The following is a 19,208-nucleotide window of genomic DNA, read 5'->3' as shown; positions in this document are numbered from 1 at the left end:
TGCATAGTATTTTGCTGCTAATGTTCCAGTAAATGATACTTTACTGTTGATTAAAGGCTTTAAACAAATGCTTTGGATAATTGAACAATATTAATGGATAACATTTTTAAGTGGTGACATGCTGTTACTTACTTTGAAGAGAAGGTCAGTTAGTACATATAAATCCTCCTGTGAGGTACGCATTTGCAAAGTTACGGATTCATTGTCTGTTCCTCTAGACCATTCAACAGCAAAGCAACTCATCCCAAGGAATGACTAACCCAGGATATGTCTGGAGTAGAGGACACAGTACTTCAAATTTCCCAGCAATTCTCTGCAATAGCAGAATTTCTGTGAATCGCTTTCCCCAAAGCCCACTGTCCTCTCTACTTCATTCTCCAGATGAAGAACATGCTTAGGCAGTTGAGAACCTGTGGTTCTGCTGTTGAACACCCATTGCCAGATGTATACCTAATTTTTTCAAAGTGCAACCTTAAAAGACCGCATCTGTGAGAAATTAGCACCTATAGGAAGAGCTAATTCAGACCAAATGAGCATGTGATGAAACTGATGCTAGCTGGAAGAACAGACCCAAGGATGAACTGGATTGCAGATCTCTTCTGAGATGTTCCGAGCACAGAGAACCTCCAGGCTCTGTTACGAGTTATCACTTTGTTGCCTACTGGTAACAAATGGGAGTATGTACCTCCTCTGGATGAGGACGTGCATACAGTAGCTCACATGGCTTGATTTCTTTTGAAGCTACTTCTTTTTTGTGTGTGTGGTGTGATATTTTAGCAGACAGATAATAACAATCGAATGAACACAGTGGCTTAAATTCTTGCAAATTTAGCTTGGACACACTCTTTTGCTTTCGCTACACAGTCTCACAGAGACCAGAAGAGAGACACTGAGAATTCCAGCCTCAGCTCTTCACTGACGGTTCTTCATGACTCCCATATACATTGCAACCCTTCTTCTGAATGAAAGTCTCACAGTCCTGGGGAGTTACCTGTTGAGGTTTATTTCACAGATAAGACACCTGAAGCTTGTACAGGATCAGGGAAAGAAGTGCAACATGCTAGCTGCACAAGTACACCATGCTATGCCCTCTCCTCCTCGCCAGTTTGCAACGCCGTCTTTTACAGAGGTCACTCCGACTGAGTGCCGCACTAGGCACGTGAACAGAGATTAGCTCTGCCACTCTTTGTGCCACTCTGTCGCACTGAATTGTTTCTAGAGAGGTTACAATCCTCTTTGAAGTCAGGGTTAATTTCAACAATGATTTCAGCGAAGCCAAGACTTTACCACATGATCCAGCTAAAAAGAGTTATTCTTTTCACTCCCTGATAGAAGTTCAAACTTTCCTATCCAGCTTCAGGTTTTGGAGACAGCTTAAAACCAGGTGTTTCTGTTACACTTAGCTATTTTCTTCTGCAACCACTTGACCATACTTATCCCACAAAGCACTAACTGAAACTTAAGCTGCAAAGCCGACTGCTCTTCCCTCACTCACAAGTAGAGGTGGAACCCAGGGGCAGGTGGTGCCCCGTCTCCTTCCACAGACCTATCCTACCACCTGGTTCAGGAGTCGACACAGAAGAAGTACCTGCAATGGATCTGACGGCTGCATTCCAAACTCTACAAAAGGGAATAAAGATTTACTGTATTTTAGTCTGAAAGATGCTTTACAATTACTCTATACTGTAAGATATTGTATCTAAGAATGAGTATGTATGTACTGCTACTTTTTTTTTAAACCTGTTAAATGTTTTGTGATGAAAGGCAGCCTGTAGGTCCCCAATCCAGTGCTCACATCACAGCCTGATCACCAGACCAGGCTTTAAGCTTTGATTTTATCACATCTGTATACATTACCTAGAGCAACAAAGTCCTGGGCTCATGGCTTTTCTACACACAATGATGTAACTCCTCTAATTGGACAAATTTATACCATTGTAAGATAAGTTATATGCCTATAACTCATTTCCCTATGCCCGTTGTTTGTGCCCACCAGGGAACTTGTCCCATCATAGGTATTTTAGTAGAGTCACATATCTCTTATCTGCTGCTACAATTTTCAAGCACGGTTGGTAATGCAATAACTGTCTCACATATATTAGGAGCTGGCAGAGTTAGCTGAAAAATGAGACAACCGCTAAAAACATGATTTAATATTTAAAAATAAATAAATAATAACCTCATGCTATTTGGGCCAGTCTTGTGACTTACGAAATTCTGAGACTGATGGTCTTGCCAACAGCAGGCTGATTAAAACACCATGGAGCTGGTGCATGAATGGTCTCAGTAAGAAACTCATGTGCATGGAATTAATTTCCTTTTCAGCTGGGTGAAGCTTGGGCCACTGAGATAATACTGTTTTACTTTTGGTTTGGGGAGGTGGAAAAGGTTTTTGAGAGGAGACTGTCTTTCAAGTTTTGGGTTTGAATTGGTACCTGTAATGTTTCTGAAGATTGCATGTGCAGTCACAACACTGGCCACTCTCAAACATACGACTTCTTCAGCTTGACTGAGCTGTGAACATAACATAGGCTACAAAAACCAAGGGTCTCTTCCGATGATTTTTAGCTTTATATTTACTACAAAGGAAGACAAACTCAGTTGCTTGTGCAATATTGTAGTTAAACTTGCCTAGCTGGAATAATCCTATAGATATCTGACTCATTAGTCCCACATACACATCTACTATCACCCTAGTCTGTGCAGGATTGAAATCATATAGGATTGTGGTTTTGAAGACTGGGCATGTACAGATGCACTAAGAACTAAGCATCGAAACATTTTGACATTTTTTCTCAAGACTGCCTACTCGGAAGAGAGTCCAAAACTGGTGATCCCTGCTTACTTTTATAGATCACTTCACCCAGATTCAGATTCCAGTGTTCTTCCCCTCTCACAATCATTCACCTTGATTAAGTATGACCTGATCCAAGCAAGAAGAGGGATGGTCCCTTCTTCATGGCTTCCTCCTTTGGAGCCGCCTGCAGTCCTTGAGCCAGCTGGAAGAGTTTCATGTATCCAGACAGAAGTGGACACTACTCCCATGTTTGCCTTTCTCTTTAATGAGTTGTTCACTGAGTAGGAGGTACAAGGCCATTTCCTACTGGCCAGGAAAATGCTCAGCCTCAGACTGAAACCTTGCTATAAGTAATCCTTATTTTTACCTAAACATAAAAAAAAAGAACCTAATCCTCTTGCTGTGCCAAAGGATGCCCCCATGCCATGGGGCCCCCATCAGTCCTGCCAGTTGTATCTCTGAAGGATTCTGTGACATGGTAGCAAGCCATAGCATACCGTACAACTTTCCTTACTGGTTATTATTATCAATGCACCACAGCTTTTAAATCACAAAGGAAACAGTCACTGTGACAAATATGTTTACACTTTGGTTAGATAAGGACAGTCCATCCAAATGTGTCTAGAAGTCACTGCAACCTATTTAATTAGGAAATTTATAAACTGAAGTTTCCATATAAGGAATTTTTCACGTAATGATTTATTTGGGGATGCTCTCATCAGCAGTGCACATGGACAGAAAAAGATGCATATAGCAGAACAGTTTCTGCATACATAACATGTACACTTCACTCCTGAGCAATTTACTGCTGATGTGTAAGAAGAATAGGATCCTTGGGAATCCATGCAAAGGATACCTTTGTGCATTCACATATGCAGAAGCCTACAAATCTGCACCATAATTAAAATGTGCATGTTTTAAATATAGCTATGACTTTATACAAACCTCAGATTGCAGGAGGACCAGAGTCCTCAGCTGAGAAGTGTCATTTGTTTAGCTGAATCGGCCAAGGTGAGAGAAATGTTCATATTTACTCTAGGTGTATCTAGACAGAGATATATTTATATGTCTATGAATTCCTTTATACACTTTTGTGTATTTTGGATCTATTTCTCAAACAAATTGTTTGCATTTGTCCTAAACTGTTTTGGATTAAGGGTGATTTAAATTAGATGAGGTGCCTTCCACTTAGAGACACAGCAATCTGTAACATAGGGACCGGATCATTCATACAGAGCTCACCTCTCTCCTACACTTGTCCAAACCTACAGCACCCTGATTGTCTTTGTAACAGACTACAAAACTGTATTCTAGCAAACTCAAACTGTCAAATGTCATCTTGGCATAAACAGGATTCTGATATGTTTTGTGATGCTGTATAGTGTTTTATTTTGAAACCTGTTCCAATGATCTCCATGATATAAAAAAGCCCAGAGGAGTCTCAGTACTTTTCTTAAAAAATTCTTTAAAATCTTTCAAAGAGAAAGCAAAACACAGTAGGGAAAGGAGGAAAAAGTACCCAGCAAGATAGTAAAAAGAAAAGGTTGTCTTAATGTCAAACCAACATCTACTTCTAAGCTTTAGCTGCATTCTTGTACTCTTACCCTATCAACACCAGTGGAAATGCAGATCGGTGATTACCCAAGGGCACTACCATTTTCCAGCAGAAATAGCTGTTGCATTTATTCAATCTTTTGGAAATAATCCATGGAGTTTGCAAAATTTTACAGTTTATTGCTACCAAGGTCACAGTAACATGGGTTTTCTTTTGCAATCCATCAGGAGAATCAGAAAGCCAGCATATATCATACGGAGTGTTGCAACATTAACCCAATACAACAGTCCATGGAGATAGCGCTCAGTGCTGTTCACTGGAGCTTTATGGCAATGAGCCTTGACATTAGTCTTCCAAATCATGCTTGCATACTGAAGTATGTGAAAGTCATAGTGTTTCCAATGAAACAACATAGTACATACAGACTTGGCAGATTCCTGACCTCTACAGTTTTTGACAGTCTCCCAAATTTAGGACTGAGAATGTCAGACTGACCCTGCATTTGGCAAGAATAATAGAAGTCCTGGTTTTATCAAACTGTTTCAAGTCAGATCTCATTTCCATTAAAAAAATAAAAAAAATCTGTTTTTGTAATATTAATGTAATATTTACATTTGTAAACAAGTAGAAAATTTAACTGTCCCTAATTTAATTTGCTGTGTTGGATTTGGAGAGTCAGTGAGGCTCATACGTCATAAAAGGAAAAATAAAATTAAATTGGTGGTGCTTGTATATGGCAATATTTATCTGTCAGAATACTGCAAATTAAATGAGAAAAAAAAAAGGGACTTTTGAGCATATAATAAAGTTCTGTTGTTGTTTGTCCTGTATCATTCTTATTGCAAATGCTAAAATGAAGTTGTTGACTCTGCTATTTAAATCAGAAAAAGTAACAATGGCTTAATGCTATTGTGAACCTGAACTTATGGCATAAGACTAAATCTTTAAAAGTTTGCAATGGAGGGTTTAATTGCTACTCCTAAAATCCACATTTTTTTTTTCTCTCTTTTTCTGACCTAATTTCTGAGTCAGAGACAGAGAGGGTGGAGTATAATAATTCTACCCAGGCCATTTGACCAGGCAAGAAGCCCAAGAAAAATGATTTTTCCATATACTAACATTAATAAGTCGTAGAATCCCAAAGTTATTTTGCAAGACTCCAATTAGTATTTTGAACTTCACATCGTATAAATTAAATAGTTGTTTCTCAAGGCCCTTGCAGTGTGGCTTCTCCTTGTAAATTATACTGATTTTAGTTTTTAAGCCACTCAGTGTATCATTTTCTTTCACATTTCTTTATGAATATTCCTTGATTTTACAGTGGGTGTTACAAAATGCTACACAGTTTCTACACGGAGATCACCCAGTAGATGACAACATGCACTTTTTGCAGTAAGCTCAACCAAAATGCACGTGATTGGGTTAATATCGAGACACATTTACCTTGTTAAGGTTCTTGGGGGTTTGTTCCTCTCCACAGTCTACATGGTACAAACTTCACATCAGTGTCCTTCCATGGGGAAAGACCAGTACCCAAGTGTTCCTCTCACATTCACAACTCATCTGCATCCAGCTGTAGTATTTTGTATCAAGACAGTTCTGATAGTCAATTTAATTTAATCAGCCAAAATAAAGTCTTTTATCTGTTTGGGCTTTTTGGTTTGGCTTTTTGGGGTTTTTGTTTGGTTGGTTGGTTGGTTTGGTTTTTTTGACTACATGTAACAACTCTATACTCAGGCTAAATAGCTTATTCTTAAAAAAAAAAAAAAATTTAAAAAAAATCCTACTTCTGTTTCCTACCTTTAGAAATCAACTTCACAGTGACTTCTGAGATCTCAAATACGCCAAGAGGGCACTACGAGCAAACGGCTGATGTTCCAATGCACAAACTCCAGAGCAAGAAGATTCTGCTGACCACCATGCCCTGCCTTCCTCAGGGTAAATCCTTTCCATAATCCAGCTTTCCTCAAACTGATCAACAGCCTCTCTAGCCCGCTTTTATCTGCATGTGGATTCACGTGTAACAAGAATACAACAATGCTCATACGGGCTTTACCAAGAGCTTAGGCAGACTCCCATCAAAAAAGGAAGACTCCAAGACGGCGACATGTATGAATTCACAATGCGTATTTACATTTTGCGCTGCAAATAAAACATCCTATCAGGCCTTTCCAGTACAAACATGATCCAGTGTATCGTACCAGACATTACCGCACATTTTTTCAAATTTCAAATGAAAAACATGAGGAAAATAAAACTGTATTTCTTACTTTCGGCGGAACATTTCTGCAAATATGCAGCCAACACTCCAAAGATCAACTGGTGTTGCATAGCTGGACTGAAGCAAAACTTCAGGAGCTCTATACCACAAAGTAACAACCTGTAAAACAAAAAGGAGAGACCATGCTTAGCTACAGAAGGACAACCTCATAAGTGTTGTGACTGTCTCTGCCCACGTGCCGCAGGTTAGACCAGCACTATCTTCTCTCACAATTTATTTCCAAGTGATACACTCTTTCCCAGGGACATATGCTACGTAAAGCGTCTGCTTTTAGGCTGTTCCTGTCCTTGTGGTCATGTCGCAACATGTTGTAGAGACCCAGTGGGAATTTTACTGGCCCTGCTCCATCGATGTACTTTGATGAGTCCTGCACATTGGACCCACAACAGAGATGGGACAGTTTATGTTTAACCTGCTGTTTCCCACAAGTAGACCAAATACAGATGAGGCTGACTGTATCTTCAGTATATTTACAGAACACGAGGAGCTTCTTCAGAGTCCTGCATGTGCTATTATGTTGCTAGAAGATAATCTCAGAGCCATGGGAGTATCCTGCTCCTGAACACAGTCATAATCCAGCCAAAACAACACATGATCATCAGCTAAATACCAGTATTTTCTTAGTGCATGCTACGCTTTAAACCTCTGACTATTAATCTAGGGGCAGGGAGGGTGTCGACAATTATTGGTTTGTTTCTCCAACAAACACAAAGCTGGGAGATGCAGCATTCAGGAGGAGCATGAAACAAAGCAAAAACACTGAAAAGAAACAAGTGCAATGATAAGAATGAAAATAACTTTTAAAATAATGTTAAGTAGGATAGTGAGTTCTGAATTTCAAGACCAGTAGAAAGAAATGTGTGAGAAGAGCGGGGTTTTTTTTAATGATAACAATATAATTGTCTTCTAAGCAAAAATAACAATGGAAGTAATCAGACGAATTTGCTGGTCAAAGCCAGCTGAAACAAAAGCAAATACAACATTTATTACAACCATTACATGCCCTGACAGCCTTTGGAACTACTGAATGGCTATAGATGGGAGGTTCACGGATATTTGCACAAGTGGTCATATTTGCTAACAGTCCTCTTAAACACTTTGATCTCTATTCATAAAATTTGTCTTTGAAACAGTTCAATAACACAGTGCAAAGTACTGCATTGGCAAGCTAGACTTCCAGATACCTGTCCACAAAAACAGATTCCTGTGTGGAAGTTGGGCATTATTTAACTCCATTTGTCTTGTTCCTGATTTGGTACCAGACCGGTGATGCTTTTCCAAAATATTTCTCTCTATAAAAACCAGAAAAGTTTCTTCAGAGATTCCCAAATGTAACTGGAGCTCAGGGATTTTTACTGGAGCTGCCCTGAGTCAGATAGAATTCCTCCTAAAACACATACACGTTTTTCCTGATGCAGATATATCTCTCAAACCGAACTGCACTTTTATTCTCTCAGTACATTTGTGGAAAAGCTTACTGAAGAAATGTTGCTTTGAGAAATTAGATATAACAATTTCAACTCACTATTGCTTGTCAATGGCTGGGGGCAGTGTCAGGAGCAAGAGCTGCATGATCTCTGATCTGCGGGAATACCACCAAACCTCACGATTCCTGGTTTGAGATCCACACGGCTCTTCTCACACAGAGTGAAAGGGTGCTTTATTTTCCCCAACCCCACCAGCCCTGCCACATTAAGGCTCTACACACTCGTAGGCAAAGGGTTGGGGGGGATGCGTAGTTGTGAGACAGTTTGAATACTTCTGACGATGTATGCCCCAAACTGAAGTCCCTTTTCCAGGGAAACGCGGCACAGGACAGCTGCTCCTTTCGAGAGGAGTGTCACAGCTTGTGGCCGGTCCCCGGGTGCTCACTCAGGGGGAACAGTGCTGTTTTCAGAAGGCTGCGGAAGCGTGCGGCAGGTTAGCTGCTTCTCCCACGTGACCACTTACCGGCACAGTTCCCCAAGCGTTTGCACCCTGCTACGCTCCATGCATGCGTACACAGGGGACTGGGAGATTTTACTTCTGAGTAATTCAGAAACTTAAACCTTTTAAAAAAAAGATTTCCAAAGTCTTACGGTTAAATTCCAGCAAATGCCTGATTGCTTTATAGTCAGAGAGGAAGTAATCTGTGTTGAGCTGTTTTGATATACTCTGTCATTACTGTGCAATTATACAAGTGACCAAGTAACCTTTATGGTTTGTAAGTCTGTGTTCAAAATGTGAACTTGAAAGGGATCAAAATGTACCAAATGTTTGCACACAAGTAATGCCACAGATGACTCCTCTAGCGGTCAGGGTCGTCTCCTGAAAAGCACGGGATGATGCAGATAATGCAGTGGTTTTGACATAGTTTCACACTCTCTTTCTCTTACCATAGAAACCAAGAAAATATTTGTGGACATTCCATTAACATTTGCAGATAAATAGAAATGAACATTATTCTGAAGACAGGATATGATGAGGCTGAACAACCAGATCATCGCTTCCTCTTTAGCACAGTTCTGACTTAAAATGAAAAAATGCTTTCTTAGGTAAGTCACACCACCAGTGAGAGAGGCTCTCCCTGAGAGATAGAGCACTCGATAAAGACCTGCTTGTTAAAGTCCCAGTTTTAGGATGAAAAAAGCAAGCACCTGCTTCAGTACATTTCACCTGAATCCTGCCTCTCCTGAAAATCTGACACACACGTAATGTGGCACATGGCGACTGCTCTGTAGGAAAAGGGGCTCGTGCTCACATGCTGACGGAGATCCTAAATTCAGCGCAAAACTCCTCAATACTTTGGAGGTTGTGGGACTTAGTGACCGTGTGGCATTTTAGTTCTCTCATCTAATAAACTTCCCTCCTTTGCCTCCTCCTCGCTTCTCCTCACCCTGCCTGGCCTCTTTAGCTCCTCTCCTACGCCAGCCAGGTTCCTCCCAGCTGTCCCCCCACCTCCTGGCTCCTCTCCCCTGCCTCTGCCTTTCCGCCACACGCCAGTGCCCCCCCCGACAGCATCACCAAACATGCCCGGCGCCCTGCTGCTCATGTGCAAATGCCCAGGTGGACACGTCCTGCTGCCCCACCGCGTCCCACGCGCTCTGCCTTCCCTCGTGTTCCCCATCTGCTCCCTTGCACCCTCAAACTCCCCTGATTTTCACACCTTGTCCCTTCTTCTTCCAATTGTCCTCAAATTAGCTCCTTTTCCCCTTTCAGCTTCTCGGCCTACTCTGCCTGTCCTGACGATACCCTATGACATTTGTATTGCATCGATTAAGCTGCATATGAAAAGATTGAGAAGAATTCACACGCTGGAAGGAGTACGTGCCTGAAGGATTAACTATGCTCCTTTTCCAGTGCAATTTTATATTTCCACTACCCAGATAAGATGGGATGGTATCAGATAAGAATTATATCAGCAACTGCAGATCACTGCTTCTAACAAGTCAAATGTCAATAGATTTAGGCAGCACTTCAGGATGAAAAGAAATGAAATGTGCATCTATCTGAGAGGCATTAGAAAGGAAAAGAACATCTGCAAAAGTCTACTGAGGCTGTGTAGGACCCCCTAAAGAAGGAAATGTGCGCAGTGAGAAGCAAGGGAAGAGCTGCATTTAGAGTCAAAAGGAGAAAGAGAACTTTATTTTGAAATAAAGCTTTCTGCCTTATTATGCCTGACAGATGTTGCTATCTGGGACTGTCTAGCCCCAGGAGTTTCAATCCTGCACTTCACAGTACCTGTTTCTCATGAAAAATCAAATTAGTGGTAAGTATCTGCTCACGAGCAATGCGAACACAAGATCTAGGCATTGTGTCAGTCTCATTTAATTTCCATTTACTTTACAGAGCAGATTTTCACTTTTGGATAACTGCTTAATTTAAATGGATCTGCACAATACACAGCCTTTTCCAAATATAGTTGCTGTCTGAATAGCATACAGTTCAAAAAAGACAAAGACAAACAGAGGTTTAGGGATAGGGTTGAGTAACATAGATACAAAAGACTACATTTCGGTTTGCCACAGACTTTAAGTACAGACCAATGCTCAGTTGCACAGCTACAGGAACAAAGCAGGGATCAGACTGTAACACAGCGGCTATGTCTGTGCTAGGAAATTAAATGGGACAGGAAATGTTCCTTTGGCACCGAGACCAACAGGCACAGAGTGGCCTGTGTCCATATTATTAAATTCTCAGCCTCCCAAAAAAAGGTGACCGCATGCAAACTGCTTATTGGGAATGGTCTTTGGTCCACGCTTAACTGTGCCTAGGAACTATCTGGGGAAAGGCTGGTTGGCATAACTCAAAACCATGCCAGGAACCATTCTAATAATTTAACAGTATAGACAATCGAGCTCCACTACCCACGAATGTTTCCTGGCACTCTTTAATCTACCAGCCAGTGAGTCACGCTGTGGCCCCGGGTCTTCCTTTCACTCCAGAGAGAAAGCGTTTTGCTATGCTTCCCTCATCTCCGCTGATTCAGAGGGGCTCCAGGAGGGCGCTGGGCTGGGGGAGGCATGGCCCCCTCCTCACCTCACCCAGCAACTGACCTTCTCTTACCGTACGTGTGTTGCACAGGTCAGATGAAGGCATGCTGCAACTGCTCACCTTCTATAAGGAGAAGCTAACTGACTGGCCCACGTGTAGACATCTTTCTTTCAGACATCTAAAACTGGATGAGATTAATTCTACTCTAATTAATTCTGAGGAGACTTTGAAGAGGCCTATAAAACCTTTTAAAATACTAGTTTTCAGAGAAATCATGCCGCAAAAGCAATTAGCAGGATACTTAAAATTCATAAAAGGTATCCTTGAATCCAAATAAAAATCTTCTTCCAAATCTTTTGTTTTTGTGATTGTGGTTTCTACTGTACTCTTTTTGGTGCTGATTTTGTTAATTATATTTGCCATTAGACACTGAGACACTGGCTCATTTCATTGTTTAAAGCATTTCAGCCCCATGAAAGATTATTTGTAATTTTTTTTTTTTTAAGTTCCCTAATACCATTCTTCAACTCAGTTACTTTGTTCAGTTCTCACCAACAACAGGGCTTTCACATTATCTTAGGGACATCTTTTTGACTATTTTTCACTTATTTTTGTCCTTTCTTTTTGATTAAAAATGAGGGAATATAGCTATAGAATATATGGTGCACTATGTAGAATATAGCTCTTTAGTGTTGCTCCGTGGTCTCCCAACTTCACAAAAAATCTATTGCTTCAAACTGTTGAGGAGGATTTAAAGTGGAATCTTTCCAACTTCACTATGGAGCTGCTACTGCATGGCTGCTTCTTCAGGTCTGGGACTCTAAAATGACTTGCATAATTTTCTTCAAATTTTGTAGAAATTTCTCCTCAGCTGTATGACTAAGCCTGACACATTCACCACAGACCAGCTGGAGAGGACAGAATTACAGACGGCTAAAAATCCGAGCTTGCATATTGATTGAAGCCTGGCTTCGATCTCCACTGCAGAGAGACTCTCTCTCCCTATCGCACCTCCCTCTCACTTGCTAGAAACACTGCGCTGAATCTCCACACAGTCTGAAAAAAAAAAAGAAATGTAATTTCTTAAATGAATATGCTTAAAAATGGCTCACTGGTCTGACAGTGTAACATGACTTAAACTGAAGTCAATGTGATATTAAAAATTGCTTAGGAAAAGAAAGGATTTGTCTAATCACGTTTCATCACCTGCAGCTTGCAATAGTGGCTGACAACCAGGACTGAGCAGGGCAGAAGTGGCAATTCAGAGGGCAGATGACACTAAGTTACGAGGTGATGGCAGCATAGGGTTTTTAGCCTTCGTACAATGTCTTCAACATATTTTTCATCCCTGGTTTGGAAGAGGAGTGTGTCTGCTTTGCTTGCTGGGGACTGTCTTACTGTATTTTCCCATCACTATCCTTAAATCATTCGCTGAGCATTCTAGGGTACGAAGCAAGCCTAGAACTCTCTTTAATCTATCTCTGAAGACCTATTACTATTTCTAACTGTGATGGAGAAGGTAATAATCACTACCTCATACAATGTGCTTTAGTTTCCAGGGATAATATCAGTCTGAATAATTATACTTGTTTAATCTCTTTTTTGAGCAGTGATTCTTCCACTATTATGTAACTGTTTCCAGTTCCACCGCAGAGATAGGTATGGCTGGAGAGGATGTTTCTTTCTTACAGAAAGATGATTATATTTTGTCTGTTTATAGAAACATTAAAATAGATTCCCTTTTAAAGTAAAAGTGAACCAAACTACCCTGGTGGCTTTTAGAAAGCACTTTATTTCTTGACAAAAGGTTTAATATCTATAAAAATGACATCCTTTCAAGTGCTATTGGTCTCAGGAAGTGCACACGGTAATAGCAATTTTATCTCTTTAGCCACATTTGTCTCCGTTTTAGGCACAAGCTTCATTAACTGCTTTGTGAAAAGTGGAAGGATTGCTGTTATTATTTCATTAGTTAAATCGTCAAGCAAAAAATTATCTATTTATAGAAGACACAAATCCCGATCACATGTACCACCCACTACCAAGTTGTTATTTTAGAATGTGATCTCTTCTTTTTGATGCTAAAACATTTGTGCTTTGAAGAAAGCAAGATTTAGCATCTACTGTAAGATAAGTTGACAAATAAAAAAGCCATTCATTTCTTTGATGGTTTATACACACAAAACTAATCAGAATTTTGCTTTTTTTATTTCTAGGAAGAACCACATAACCGAGTGTGATGGTGCTGCTGAAGAATATTTCTAGGTACATCCGTTGTCAGTAGGAGTGCACGTACACGGATGCGTGTGAGTGTTTGCACATCATGCGTGTGTATATAAACACTAGCGGAAGATGCTTTACCTACATTCAGTGGTTTTTACCTCAAAAGTCTCCCTGCACTGTGTGCAACAGCTACTAGAAAAGAAAACTGGTTCTTAAATGAGGTAATATTTTCAACCATTAGTGATAATTCAGAACTTACCTCAAAACTAATACAAGGAAATATATTTCCATTAAGCAGAATATTTCATAGAATTCTCTACTGACACCATACAGAGAACATTTCTGAGAGACTACCTGAAACTTCACTTGAAAAGTGTTTTATCTTTATACGAAAAGAAGCAAAAATAGTATCATCAGCAACACTGCCGTACCTGTTCCAGAGCCCACAAAAGTCAAAGAAAGACTTTCCAGGGCTTATTGTGTATTAAAATCGAAACCATGATGCCCTAATCTCTGAGCTGCAGAGCAGTCTTCTACGGAATACGGGACAGCTCAGTTCTTTACAGAAGTGGTCAGCTTTGCGTGCAATGAGGCTTGTGCTGATATTGCAATGCATTTACTTATATAAATACTAGAGAACACTGAGAGTGACAGGCTTTAAAAAACCTAGCTGTTCTTCAGTCATGCTTCATGACTCAATAATCAAATTAAATTTGTAGACTCTATCTGTCTCAGAGCTGAAAAAACCACAAAGGCAGAAAGAAAAAAATACCATTGGCTTCTTATGCCGATCAAGTCAAACATCTACTATAAAAAAGAATTCCTTCCACAATACCAAAAGAAACAAAGCATTAAAAAGGTGGCAGCCTGCGATTGTGCCTTGGAATACAGGTCTTGTTCTGGATCTGACTGCAGCAATTTGTCACGTTTCCACTCGTGTCAGTCACCTGTTGGCATTAGGCAGCCAAAGGAATAGTCATAATTTCTAGTACCAGATCTTGGTCCTTGTCTCCAGCTGATTTGCTCTATTCTATGTCTTTAGGTATCCACAAAACCAACTCATCGAGCACCCGACGTATTCCCCCTGCGTGGAATCCGACTCTTCTACAGTCTCCTACATCACTTACGCCCGGTCCCTGGGAGACGCAGAAAATGTAGCTCTAACTTGCGCCAAGGAAGAAACCATGGTCAGTTCCATGTTGAGATCCCCAGAAGCTGCCCTTGTGTGTGCCTGGTCTCTTCCTGAGTTCATCACAGCTTGACTAGAGAATCTGAGCCTTACCACTTACGGTTTGGCTTTATAATGAAGACCAGCTCTCCATTGCTACTAGAAAACCAGAGTCTGGTTAATAGAACCCCACTTCCTGGTGTGCTATGTTAGACTTCAGTTCTGAACAGAAAAAACCTAAATATAGCAAAACCATGAAGGCCACCACAGACCTCTCTCCCATGGAACTTGGGCCCACTTGTGTTTCAAACCATCTTTAACAAAAGGAGATGACGCACAAAGAAAATACTGCCTCAAAGAATAGATTAAATACTTCCAGCTCTCTAGGTGAGAGGCTTTACCATAGACTCTACAGCTGCTTCTAGACAAGAAAGAAAGGAGAATTAAAGTTTTTAATGAAACATGACCATCAAAATTGACCTGAATAAATAAGTCACTCTCAAGAAGAAATATTCTGTACCGTTTTGAGGCAAATGTAACCACTGGGTCAGAGTTTTACACAGAATTCGTTTAGGATCCTGACTTGTTATAGACTTCTATGAATAAAACGAAGTTTTTCAGCTTGGAACTCTAGCAAAGGGGAAACTTGGTGCAAACAACTTCTACAAGACACTGTTTCCATTCAGTTGAGAATGAAACTTATGAACTAATGCCGTGCTTTGAGTTAATGGCCAGAGCTGAACAGGAAAGTAAGGATACAAATAGGAATCAGGGCATATAAATAAGAGAGGTGTACCTTGTTTGCATATGGCAGGATGAGCAGAGGACGTGTGCATGAGCAGGTTAGCTGCTGAGTAAGAAGTTATCTGATCTTTACCCAGAATGTGTAATGAAGGTAAAATTAGCTCAGTCCCAATTAATCTGAAAATATTTTTCCAAATGTCTTTTATACTGAAAGTCTGATTTGGACAAGAGTAGTCTCTGGCACATCTAAAATTAAGATATTTGTCTAGATAACTTATAAAGCTGATACATAAGAGAAATTTCACATCTCTACTACATTTTAGCTACAGCTGTTAAAAATTCTTGTTGTGACTTTGGGCTCTCTTCTCTTCTATGTGCCATTGACTCCTGGGAGAAGCACTCATCTACCAGCACTGAGAGCTGTAACTTTTCCCCAGCAGCATGGCATGGTATGTTGGGAGCCTCCACCTGACCTGATGCAGTGTTATGCAGCCACACAGCTCTCCTTCCCCAAGGTAGATTGGGGCTGTGATGCACCTACTGGAAGTGGAAACTTGTGCTCCTAGTGATACAGACTCTACCAAGGCTTGAGTAGGGGCCTGGAGGGAAAGTACCAATTTAATTGATGGCCTGGTATAGTACATAAAAGGGCTGGTGGAGCAACATCTGTCAGTGATGCTCATGTGAAGCAATAGTTTACAGTTAAACCTTCTGTATTACAGCAAAACCCAAAGGGAACCCAGGGCTGCAAACAAGGCAGCTTCTCTGCAGTAGAAACTCCTCTTGGGATGTACCTGTCCTCACTACTTCACAAGGTGCAGACTTCAATCCTGTTGTCACCATGATGGCTGACATGAAGTTGGACCTATCTGTTTTGCATTTGAAAGTGAATGCAGTAGATTTTACTATGGCTTTAAATGGAAGTAAGTAAAAAAGTAAATGACACCATAGAGATGAAACTCCTATGAAATGTCTTTCAAGAGCTCCTTGAAATTACATTTGGGAAACAAAATCCTCATGAAACATCTTTCTTTCTAAAACCAAATGAGAAAAGAGGTTTGGAAATATACAGGTTTCCAGAAAAAAAGAAAAAGATGAACTTTCTATATACAGATGCAATATATGGATAGGTGTATGTATTTATACATACTTAAACATATCACAGATCATTAGAAATGAGTTTTGAAGTAAATATCAGCAGGATAAGGACATGTAATTTCATGGCAAACCCAAGGACTGGATAGAAAGGACAAGAAGACTAAGGGGAGTCTTCAGGCTGTCTGAATCTCACATTTAAGTAGCTTTGTGAGCTTAAGACCAATAAAATGCCAGGCACAATCCGCTGACTTTCCAAGGCTATGAGCTTTGTAGGCATCTTTACTCATCCAATTCCTCCTCTTAGTCTGAAAGTGTCTGTGAGTCTTAAGTGTAGATGGTCACACACGTTAGAAAGGCCTGTGCTGGAGAAACAATCATCTGTGTTTCAGCTGAAGCTCTACTGTGTGTGGTGCATGTGTAGGCAGACAGATACCCCAGATACCTGGATGTTCTCAACAGAAGTCCACATGGAGTCCCACCTGATGAAGCCTGTAGCTAACAGTGGTGGTGGAAGCAATACATGTTTGCATCCACATTAACATCTTGTACAGATGTTATTATGTTAAAGTGGAAACTCAGCCTGAAGGAGACTTATTTGGCACCTCCTACATCCAAGCAAATACTTTGACCACTAGGCTAGGGGTTTTTTGGGTGACAGCTCTTTCCTTGCCTTTGCTGAAGCCAACTCACTATTCTGCCAGGAGTATATGAGTCATGGGGCAAGACTGTGTCTGAAAGTAGCTGAGTGCTTAAGAACAATCAGCTGGAAGGGGCGAGGAGCCGAGTTTCTGGATACTGCTCTCTGGAATGTGTATGCATTTTACATTAGACCATCACTGGATAAAAATAAAAGCAGGCATTAATTACATTAACCAGGCTGGATTCTACTTCGGATCTAGGCAGATTGTATTCCGTTTCTCTGACTTTAATGGATGGGACTCATAAAAACTCTAGAAGACGGCACTCTGTTTTTATTCTGTGGAGAAAGAAGCAACATCTCCTCCCTCGCTACTTGATACGCTACTTACTAGCCAAAACTTAGGATACACAACACAAAACAAAGCCCAAGATTTTTACAGAATCCAAAAGAAAATTTCCTCCACTTATAAATGCCAGAGGATTTTCTAAACTGATATTAAGAATATCAAGATTTAGCAGAAAACCAGAATATTACAGTTGGTCCAATTCTAGACCTTGCTAGGCTTTATTTCCCAATTTTAACTTGAAAGCTTGTATGATTAATTTATGTTATTTTCAAGAAGCCAGATTCCAAAAGAAATTAATTAAAGATAACATATTGTATTTGTTGGATGAAAAAGATCTGAGTCTAGATCACTGAAGACTCTACTCCAGAGTGGTTATAGAGTTATAAAAATATGAAATGTTCTATTTATGAAAATTATGTAGAACAGACTTCTACAGATGACTAATTTCTCTCAAAATTGATACAAAGCATCTTATTTAAACTAAAGAGGTAATAGCTTAAGACAATACAAACAAGAATGTTCAAGGTAATGAGTGCTTTCGTGTTACAAGTTCTCATGTCCGAGGGCACTGCATCAGGCTAAAGGACAACGAGATAAGAACAATATTACTAGTTACTAACAAATGGCAGATAAAAGAGCTCTTCTGGATTCTGATTAAGTGACAGCATTCTACACATTCCTGTGAGTTGAGAAAGTTTGCCTGAGAACAGCAGCTATGTTACATGCGGAGTACCACTAAACAAGCATATCTCTATGTTTTCAAATTCCAGCGTGAGTAATGGCTCTTTCCCTCATCTCTTTAACTTGAACAGAAGCTCCCTCTCTCCTTCTGGACATGCAGGAATAACGTGCTGTGCTTCAGTTTCCATTAAGACATATAAATGTATATGCTGAAAGTAAAGAGAAGTTCTGTAGGACTCCATGGCTTTGAGCCAATGTTTACAATCCCCTGGGTGGGAAATGCCGGGTGAAAGGCTCTCCATGGTAGGCTGTAGGAGTCTTTGCTGTTGCCGCCAGTGACCTTCTGCCGCTGTTTTCAAAGTAGCTCCCTTGTTAACCCCTTGCACACTGTGTGCATAGAGGCCTCAGAGAGGAAACACTTTCTCTGAGAGTCCAAATCCACTTCCAGGCATCTGTTTGAAAGACTCAGATTTCAGCAGTGGTTAATGGAGCGTTGACTATTATGTGTACTTTGCATCTGCTGTTGGAGCTGAGGCACCGAGACATATTTTTAACAGTCCAGAACTGGGTTTAGCTGTGTTCTGCATGTTACAAAGTGAATGTTCTCAGCTGCAGGCAATGGACATCAGTTTACAGGCACAGGGGTTGTGTAACACCAGCATACTGAGTCTCCAGGAGAGAAGGAAACATCCAATTTACACAGATACATTTAAGTTCTCTCTGGCCAATCAGTAGCAATGCTGTTCGCTGGTAGTTGGAATACCACCTCCTGGGGTCTCCTCGGGAGATGAACGATGCTTAAAATTCAAGACAGGCCAAACTGCTGTTGGCGCAATGGAGATACACAAGGGAGCACCCAGTGTGGAATGGAGAACTATTACTTTAAAAGGTTTTGCCTCTCTCCTGCCTGAGAACAAAAAATACAATATTCAGGAGGTCTCCTCCTGTGTCACATCTATTTTGCTGCTTCGTGAATCATTCGTGGCTTCTAACTGCTCAGGAACAGTCCTTATAAAAATGATAAAAATGGACATACGAAAAAGGCCTTCTAAAATGTTTATCACAACAAGTAATCCATCCTTGAAAAAGGAGAATTGTATTAGAGGGAACTAATATTCAAGAACTAGTATAAATGTTCTAATGGTGTCAGAGAGGGAGCCAAGAGCTCTTGTGATAACATCAACCTTACTACCAGCTGACCT

General features: G+C 40.5%; 1 protein-coding gene across 2 annotated transcripts in view; it reads right to left on the bottom strand.

Annotated features, from left to right (window-relative positions):
- The window catches only part of CDK6 (cyclin dependent kinase 6), a 146,097-nt gene that overhangs the window by 39,998 nt on the left and 86,891 nt on the right, over nt 1-19,208 (bottom strand). For both annotated transcript variants that reach the window (XM_054816213.1, XM_054816212.1), the window contains exon 5: nt 6,623-6,732. In XM_054816213.1, the coding sequence (XP_054672188.1) occupies nt 6,623-6,732 (110 nt within the window). The remainder of the gene's footprint in view (nt 1-6,622; nt 6,733-19,208) is intronic.

This window comes from Grus americana, chromosome 2, assembly GCF_028858705.1.
Source record: "Grus americana isolate bGruAme1 chromosome 2, bGruAme1.mat, whole genome shotgun sequence".
NCBI lineage: Eukaryota > Metazoa > Chordata > Aves > Gruiformes > Gruidae > Grus > Grus americana.
This window is presented reverse-complemented; position numbering and strand designations above follow the sequence as displayed.